This window comes from Charadrius vociferus, unplaced genomic scaffold (assembly GCF_000708025.1).
Source record: "Charadrius vociferus isolate BGI_N301 unplaced genomic scaffold, ASM70802v2 scaffold1125, whole genome shotgun sequence".
Taxonomy (NCBI): Eukaryota; Metazoa; Chordata; class Aves; order Charadriiformes; family Charadriidae; genus Charadrius; species Charadrius vociferus.
Genome location: NW_009648274.1, coordinates 6,098 through 14,859, shown reverse-complemented (window position 1 = coordinate 14,859; position 8,762 = coordinate 6,098). Strand labels below are relative to the sequence as shown.

Below are 8,762 nucleotides of genomic sequence, written 5' to 3'. Positions count from 1 at the left end.
GTACCCCCCAAAAAAGCTACAGGAATATGCACTCCTCACACCAACGAGCAATCGTAACTTTGGTGGTTATACATAAATATGAAAGGGTGGATGGATACAGTGCACTAACGCTGACCATTCGATACCAGCACCAGCTTCGGGAAGCTGAAAGCACCTTCGGTTTGTCGATAAGGTAGTCTTGTGTGTCACCAGAGTGAATTAGCACCTTTCTCGCCCGCGGCGATGCGCAGGGCTGATGCAGGACTGAAAACAGATTCATGCAAAATTCGGAAATGGCATTGCAGAGACCAGAGCTGTGTGAAGAACACTCTTGAGGGAGGAAGAAAAGCCCACCTGGACAGAAGGGTCTGGACAGGCTACGCGAGGCAGCAGGGAGACCTCCATTCACTTAATTAATATCTTCCAGACTCTTTCTAGTGCATTTCATTAACCAGAGACCGTCCACCTCCGTTGTCCCCTTGGATTGACCAAGGTGTACGTGGCAACCAGAGGGGAGCGACTTGCAGCCCCCACCCCATTTTCAGAAGTGCTCCTGACTGGGGGGGAGCTGGCCGTGGGCGCCAGAGTCACGCAGATGGGGTGCCTCGGAGTCAAGGACTGGTGGCAGACTGAAGCTCTGGCTCTCCCTGCCTCTTTCCTCCTGCCAGGCCGCAGAGATACCCTCCACCCCACCCTCCCCGTCCCCATCTTGCTCCTGCCCGGGGGAAATTTTTCACAGGATTTTCAAACACATGGGTGGTGGCCGGGAAATCCGCCCCACGCGTCCTGCCAAGCCCTCCGTCCCCTCTGGCCCGGGAAGCCTCCAGATGCTCACCACCAGACTCGGGACATTTTTCTTGCCAGTTTAGTTTGTCCAACCGCGTTCAACAATGCAATTATTTGCCTTTCCCCAGAGCTCCTCCTCGTTTAGAGGAGGACACCTTAACCCCTGGACTTGCTGGAGCTCTGGAAAAGCCCTTCCAGCTCCAATCTTTGGAGGGCATGCAGTGTTCAGTGTGAAAACCCTAGGTTGCCTACAGGAGCCCGTGGTGCCGGGACCTGGCTGCTTCGCCATGTGAGGTTAGCAACCTGAACTGCCCCCTTTGCTCAGAGATGACCTTTTCTGTTTGACAGAGGAGCCCAAAATGACCAGAGGACACGGAGAGGACAGAGAGAGACAGAGCACAGCCAGTGTAGGTATGGGGTGGTTTCTGCAGCACCATTGCGACAACGCGGAAGCAAAGGGGGAACGAGAGCTGTTGGGAAATGCACTAACACCACACCGTGCCACCGCTCCTTTCAGAGCTGCCCCCAGCCCCTCCTCGCGTCTCCTGGGCTGTGGGGTGGTACATGGCCTGCGACCATGAAGGACAGGCAACTTCCCCGTGGCACTGCCCTTGCCAGCTGGGACCACCAGTATCTTGGTTAAAGGAGCCGGGCAAGAGCCGAGCAGAGGGAGGCAGTCCCTGCTAACAAGGTTTGAGCCTTTGGGCAAAGCTTTCACGAGCTCTTTTGCGGTGTGGCTTGGTTTTGACTCAAGCACCCCATGACGCGGAGTACCCCTGCCTGGCCAAGGGGAGCGCTGAGCCCCGCGGGACATTTCCCATCAGTTGGACAGTGCAGTGGGGGAGGTGGTGGCAGGGGGTGGGGGTGGGGGGCGCAGCGAGAGAAGAGGCAGTTGTTTCCAGGTGTGGATGGCAAGGCTAAAAGGACTGTACTGTCGGTTGGGTGGGTGGATCTCGTGGACGTTAGTAGAGCTGGAGCTGGAGCTTCATCCTCAGTGCTTGGCCCAGCTCCCCCGCTAAGTAGTTGAGGTGGTTCTTGGCCTCTAGTTTCTGCAGTTCCCTCTTGCGGTAGAGGGGCACGCTCACGATTTCCAGCAGGTAGGTGCCGGGCACTATTTTCTTGCGGCCGAGGTGCAGGTAGCTGAGCCCCTCTTTTTGGTGGATGCGGAAGTAGCCATCCTCATTCCCGTGGGAGATTAGGTACCGCACACGGTTCTCCAGGGGCTCCACAGCTGGCAGGAGCTCCAGGATGTGCTCCTTGTGAGCCAGGTCAGAGAGGTTCAGCATCATGGACAGAGGAGCGTCCACATCCATGCTGGCCAAGTTCACAGTGTGATCCTTCAAAAGGAATCAGGCGTGTTACAAAGACCAAGAAAAGGCTGTGGCCAGGTGAAGGAGGACTTGATCTAGAGGAGTTCTGCCCCATGGGCCACCCCAAAGAAGCTCTGAGAAGTGACTACGACTTCTACAGTCCATGCTTTCCTTCAAGTGTTTCTTGGTACCCCTGTTTGTGTCTCTGAGACTGAACCAGCCCTCATCTTCAGGGGAAGAACCAAGGACTTCAGAGGCATTTTCCTCCCAAGGCCTGAAGGGCCCACAATGATCTATCTCCCAGTCCAATCTGTCCCGCCCAGGCCTGTGAACTTCTTGGGGGAGCCTTGGACAGAGGCCAGAACTTCCCTCCAAGGAATAACGTGTACTTATAGCGACAGGTCCAGTCTGGAGTCAGACAGTGAGCGCTGACAGTCCTCTACGGCCCTGTGGGGACTGCGCCCCCGTCAGCTCCCCTTGCAAGGAAGGAAAATTGTGTGCTTTATGTCTTGGTTGTACCTCCAGCCATTTGTGGTCAAACCACACCAAGTGTGTGTCACCTATGATCGTCCTGACCTCCTCTACCGTATTGGGAAAGACCTGCCATTTCTGCGGGACTTCCGGAGTCAGTGGCACCCACAAACACCCAAGCACCCAGCACGGGCAGGCGCGGAGTGAGCTGCTCGCTCTCTCTGGACCGAAGCAGCCCCACAGGAATGGGCACACTGCACGGGATCCACTCCAGGCAGTTATCCCCCAAACGACCCAGCTCTTGCCTTGCTCCACCCCATCCAGGACCCCATTTCTTACCTGGTGCTTCTCAGTGCCATTGACACTGCGTCGCTGCCGACCCCTCTTGGGGTAGCCATTTATCTTGCACTCATAGCAGGTTTCAGGGGAGAGCAGGTTGTCTTCATCTTCTTCTTGGGGAGCAGGAAGGTAGGAACCTTTCCCAAAACCCAAGCCAGAAATACAGTGTCTGGTGGCAGAAGAGCAGAGAGACCCATCTCAGATTCATGCTTCGAGAAAGAAATCTTACCATTGCCCTCACAGGTTCTCCAGGTGGTACCCAGAAACACGTGGAGGATCACGCGTGGGTACAGGACACGGCCTGTACAGAACGGCGTCTACACAGGACATGCCCCAGAGACATCAGGCCACATCTTGTTTAGATATGGCTGTAGGATTAATCTGTCTGCACCCTGGAGTAGACGGATCTGCGGAGCATCTGCTACAGTGCCAGCAGCTGCGCTAACCATCGGATTAGTGAAACGGGAGAGGAGATGCACATTAGCATGAGGATCTTGTGATGGGTGAGGAACAGTCTGGCACGGAGAAGCTGAGGACTCATGTGGGGATGGGAGCTTCCCACTCCTGGGGGGTCTTTCAGATTATATTGGCGGCAGAGAGCAGAAGCGTGGTGACGGAGCGTGCCTGGGGTCACCATGCACTCGGCAGCCTGCAACGTCCCCAAGAACGTACAGGGACGTGCTGGCTGCTCTCTTACCCTTGTCCCGCTCGGAAGTAGCCTCCAGGGCAGCCGCAGAGATACCCTCCGTCTGTGTTGGAGCAGCCGTAACTGCAGGGGCTGCCGCCCGCTGAGCATTCATCCACGTCCTGGCACCCACCAAAGGCTTGGTCGAAATCGAAGCCGGATGGGCAGACGCACTTGAAACTTCCCAGCGTGTTGTAGCAGGAGGCAGAGCCGCAGGCAGTGGGGCTGGAGCACTCGTTTTCATCTGCACCCAAAGGCGGCAGAACCCGTCAGAACCTTCGTGGCAGGGAGCTCCTGTGCCGCCGCCGGCGTTCCCCACCCCACGTGGCCAAGGAAATCTGCCCACGGCCAGCAGCAGACTCTCTTCTCCCAGCTCCCCTGCGAGACCTCATCCCATGCAGGTCCCTGAAGGACTGCCTTGATTTATTTATTTTTTTTATCCTCCCGCAACGCAGGGAGCTGCTGGCGTCAGGAGCACCGGGAGCTCTGCAGAGCGGCTCCCTGCTGTTCCCCATCACAGAGAGAACCCGGGGCAGGGCAGGGGCACCGACTCCGGGCACAGGCATGGTCTGCCTCTGGGGCAAGGGCAGGAAGATCAGTGCTGGGTTAGCAGAGATGAACCCAAAATCCAGTGTCAGAGACGGCCGGGGGGGCTGAAGAGGGACTCGGGTCTTAGCTGGCCTCTGTCCCCCACCCCTACAGCTACGGGACACAAGACGCCGCATCCCACACTCACCCACACACTGGTTCCACTGGTAGTGCTGCACGTAGCCCTGCGGACAGCCGCAGCGGTAGCCTCCGAGAACGTTCTGGCAGCCGTGCTGGCACCGATGGTTTCCATCACACTCGTCCACATCTGCAGCAACGTAACACAGACGGTGGTGAGACAACTTCTCCCCGTCTTGTGGGCAGCACGGGGTGTGCAGGGACCATGTGCACATGGTGCACGCCTGGCAGCCAGCATCTTTGAGGGTGCTCATGTGGGTGGGCGGTTCTCCTGCCTAATTATGTCTCCGCAGCTTGGAACTGAGTAACACCTACAGCCCCAAGGCCCACAGCCATCCCCTTGCAGCCCCTGCTTGGATGTTCTTTTGATTTAAGGTCTGGCCTGGACCGTTATCAGATCTGCTGTGCTTGAGGCTGCCTGCGCTGAACGTAGGCTTTTCTTTAGCACAGTACACGGTGGGTTTGGGCCAGCACAAGACCTCCCCTGATGAGATACAGAACCATTCCTTTCCTCCCCTTGGCTGCTACGGTTGCAGCACCAAGACTCATCTACTTGTCCAAGAGCCAGTATTTCTCCAGGCAGGTCAGGCACTGACCTCTCCTTTGCACCAGGGCTTCCCGTGTGGGTTTCTGGTGCTCCACAGTATGGAGTAGTCCCTTCTTGGCTGGACTGAGCTGCCTTAGAGACTGTGAGTGAACTAGGAACAATTCCACATGGAACGTGCGTCCGTCAAAGCCCCAGAGACAAGGACCCACCTTCGCAGTTGACACCAGAGCTGTCCAGGGAGAATCCTTTCTGGCACTCGCAGTTGTAACTGCCCGGCGTGTTCAGACACTGTCCTTTGGCTCCACACAGAGAGGGCTGAGCTGTGCACTCATTATTGTCTGCAAAACACCGGCGGCCGCCTCTAAGTCCACCCCCAAGGCTGTGGCTGTGCGCAGCTTTGCAGACAGCGACCTTGCCTCGTGGAGCTTAGTGGCAGACGGACAAGTCGGATGCACCACCCCAGGGGAACTGGAGAGGGGCAGTGCTCCAGACCCAGAGCTGGGGGGCTGGAAAGACTCTGCCGGGCTTAAAGCTGACCCCCGGGGACCTCGCTGGTGCCGTAGAGCAGAGCAGCGAACGCCTCTACTCACCGATGCAGGACGAGTGGTGCTGAGTGAAGCCCGGAGGGCATTTGCAGTTGAATCCTCCGATAATGTTCACACAGAGGAACTGGCAGTTGTGCTGCTTGGTGGAACATTCATCCAAGTCTAAAGCAACAAGCACAAGAACATCTGTCTCAGTTTATCATACTGAAATATCTTATATTTGTGGTCTGAGTCTGTGACACCCACAGGTCCAGGGGGATACACGGTGGTCCTGGGCAGACCAGGACCTGATATGGATCAGCCTCAGGAACAACACACACAAAATTCTTCCGTGAGAATCACAAGTCCAGGGAGCCTCTCCCCCTCCCAGCTGCTGATCATCTACAGACATGTTTGGAAGATACAGAGATTTTTCTCTGCCTCTCTGGTCATCCACAAATCCCAGACTCTTCCAGATTCTTAGGCCACCTTCGGCCTTTAGGGTCCTGCACCGGGGGAGGACTAACCCCACGCACCAGTACAGGTTGGGGGTGACCTGCTGGAGAGCAGCGCTGAGAGAGGGACCTGTGAGTCCTGGGGGACAACAGGATGCCCACGAGCCAGCAATGTGCCCCAGTGGCCAAGAAGGCCAACGGCATCCTGGGGTGCATCAAGCAGAGTGTGGCCAGTAGGGCGAGGGAGGTCATCCTCTGCCCTGCTCTGCCCTGGGGAGGCCACATCTGGAGTGCTGTGTCCAGTTTGGGGCTCCCCGGGTCAAGAAGGACGGGAATCTGCTGGAGAGGATCCAGCAAAGGGCTACAAAGATGCTGAGGGGACTGGAGCATCTTTCTGGTGAGGAAAGGCTGAGGGATGTGGGGCTTTAGTCTGGAGAAGAGAAGACTGAGGGGGGATCTTATCGCTGCTGATAAATCCTTCAAGGGAGGGTGCCGGGGGGATGGGAACAGTCTGTTTCCAGTGGCGCCCAGTGACAGGACAAGAGGGAACGGGCACAAACGTGACCATCGGCAGTTCCATCTCCACCTGAGGAGGGCCTTCTCTGCTGTGAGGGCGGCAGAGCAGTGGCACAGGCTGCCCAGAGAGGTGGGGGAGTCTCCCCCTCTGGAGCCATCCCAAACCCGCCTGGACGCTGTCCTGTGCCACTGCTGGAGGTGCCCCTGCTCTGGTGGGGGTGGGATGGGGGAGCTCCAGAGGTTCCTGCCAACCCCCACCAGTCTGCCATTCTGTGATTCCTCGCAGCCTGACACATCAGCACCGTGAGAGGTGGGTGAAGCCCCAGCACAGCAGCTGCCAGCACCAGGAGGAGCCCTGACAATGCCCAGCCCACCTGTAGGAGACCCACAGGTTCAAGGTTCCTGGAGCTCAGTACAGCTTGGGATATGCTGTGCACTCTGTAGGAAAGGCCAAGGAATGGGCTTTTTTCCCTGATAAGACAGATCTAGAGTGTCTGTAGAGGGATGAAACCCTGATGCACCAGTCCACGAGGGTCCAGCATAGCACCTTTTTCCATGTCTAGCTGTGTCCTGTGGCTGAACAGAAAGACTTGACCGTTCTGGCACAGGTTTTTCAGCTCTTTCCATCTCCCCCTGCCCCGCCAGAGATGACACAGGGTCTCTGCTGCCTTCTCTTGGGGGAATACCTTTGCAGATCTTCCCATCTTCTTGCAGAATGTACCCTCGGGGGCAGGAGCATTGGTAGCTGCCTTCTGTGTTCTTGCAGATGAAGTTACATGGCTTAGGGGACTGGTTACACTCATCCAAATCTAGACTCAAGAGACAAGACACATCAGCATTCACAGGCTGTGCCGCTGGACCGTGTCCCCACCACCCCTTCGACCATTCAGTCCACCAAAGGCCTCCCGAACACAAGGTGATCCCAGGTGTCACGGTCCCACATAACTAAGTGGTCCCACATAACTAAGTGGTAAGACAGCCCTATGGATCCTGGCACTCCCTGCCCCACATAAATTCATCTTTTCCGCTCTCTGGGAAGCAGGTGAGCAGAGACAGGACTCTGAGGGACCACCTTGGTTTGAGCCAACACAACAAATGTAGGAGATCTCCTGCAGGAGAAGAGCTGAATCGCCTCCCTGCTCAGACGTGGGATGCTGTGAGACCTGGTGGATCAGAGTGACACCTCGTCCAGCCGCTTCCTGGCTGAAGAGATGGGTAGATGCTCCTCCTGAGTACTGGGGACTTCAGGGATGGGGCCAGCCCTGTACGTCTGAAGCTTTGTCACCTCTGCCCAGCAGGGAGGAGCAGCCATGGCTCTGACAAAGCCCAGAACTTTGAGCCCGGCTGGAGGGCACTGAGCTGGAGAAAGAGCAAGGTTGTTTAAAGAGGAATCCTGTCCTGGTGCTCAAGGTCATCTCTGCTCTACTCCGAGGCACAGAGCTCGGTTTCTGGGAGCCGAGGCCTTCAGGACACACAGCTGGCATGGTCCTGAACACCATCTCAATACTGGAAGTACAGCACAGGCTCAACTCCTTCAGTATTTCCCCAGATGCCTGCAGCTGTGATTCCAGGGGTGCCTTTTATGTCGACATCTGGATTGCCAACGCGGCACTCCGGCTGGCTAGAACCAGCTGCTGTGCCAGCGAAAGGACTGGCCGCTCACAGACCTTCATCTCTGGCTCACACTCCCTGCCAGCCCCTGTGAGCCCCGGGGCCAGAGGGAGGAGACAAGGAGCCTGGGTTTGAAGGAGTTAAACAACACAGAGTGAAGCTTTGATGTACAGGGGACCACGCAGTAGGGCAAAGCGTCCAGAGCCCTCCTACAGATATGCAGGACAGTATGGACAGAGGTGAGGACAGATCCCGGGTGGGGGTTACGGGATCTTCTCTTTGCACGCTGAAAAGTAGGGATGGAAGCCTGCCGAGGGTTTCCTTCTCCCGACTCACCCACGCAGGCTGTGCCCGTGATATCCGCGGTGTAGCCCAGCCTGCAGTGGCAGCGGAAGGAGCCGATGCTGTTGATGCACTGTCCGTTCTTGCAGAGGTTGGGCAGCACCTTGCACTCGTCGATGTCTGCGGGAGGGAGAGAAGGACCTGTTAAGTGCCAACGCCGCTTCTGTCCCCGCGCTCCTCTGCCAGCACTGTGCCAGGGCAGCTCAGACTCTCCCTGGGATGCCAGAGACATTTAGGGAGTTGTAAAATAACGTCGCAGAGGCTTCTTGTCTCCTCCAGGCACCGCGTAGGTCCACCCCAGCCAGCTCCCAGGGGAATTCTGCCTGTACCCACGGCTCTGCTTTCTCCCCTCTGTGTTGAAGGTGATTTGGGTCCCAGCTCACCTCTCCCGTCAGTGGAGTACCCTGGCCCATGAGGACACATCTTCTTGTACTGGGCAGTACCGGGAAGGGGACAGAGCTCGCACTGGGG

At 57.1% G+C, this 8,762-nt stretch overlaps 1 protein-coding gene across 1 annotated transcript in view; it reads right to left on the bottom strand.

The window, feature by feature from the left end:
* Positions 1-1,727: 1,727 nt before the first annotated feature.
* Positions 1,728-8,762, bottom strand: part of LOC104285991 (fibrillin-3-like) — a gene marked incomplete at its 5' end in the record, with an annotated part of 13,050 nt that continues 6,015 nt past the window's right edge. Inside the window, 9 exons of the mRNA XM_009884520.1 lie at positions 1,728-2,102; positions 2,886-3,054; positions 3,583-3,814; positions 4,307-4,426; positions 5,053-5,181; positions 5,434-5,550; positions 7,025-7,147; positions 8,286-8,411; positions 8,675-8,756. Of these exons, the coding sequence (XP_009882822.1) occupies positions 1,728-2,102; positions 2,886-3,054; positions 3,583-3,814; positions 4,307-4,426; positions 5,053-5,181; positions 5,434-5,550; positions 7,025-7,147; positions 8,286-8,411; positions 8,675-8,756 (1,473 nt within the window). The remainder of the gene's footprint in view (positions 2,103-2,885; positions 3,055-3,582; positions 3,815-4,306; positions 4,427-5,052; positions 5,182-5,433; positions 5,551-7,024; positions 7,148-8,285; positions 8,412-8,674; positions 8,757-8,762) is intronic.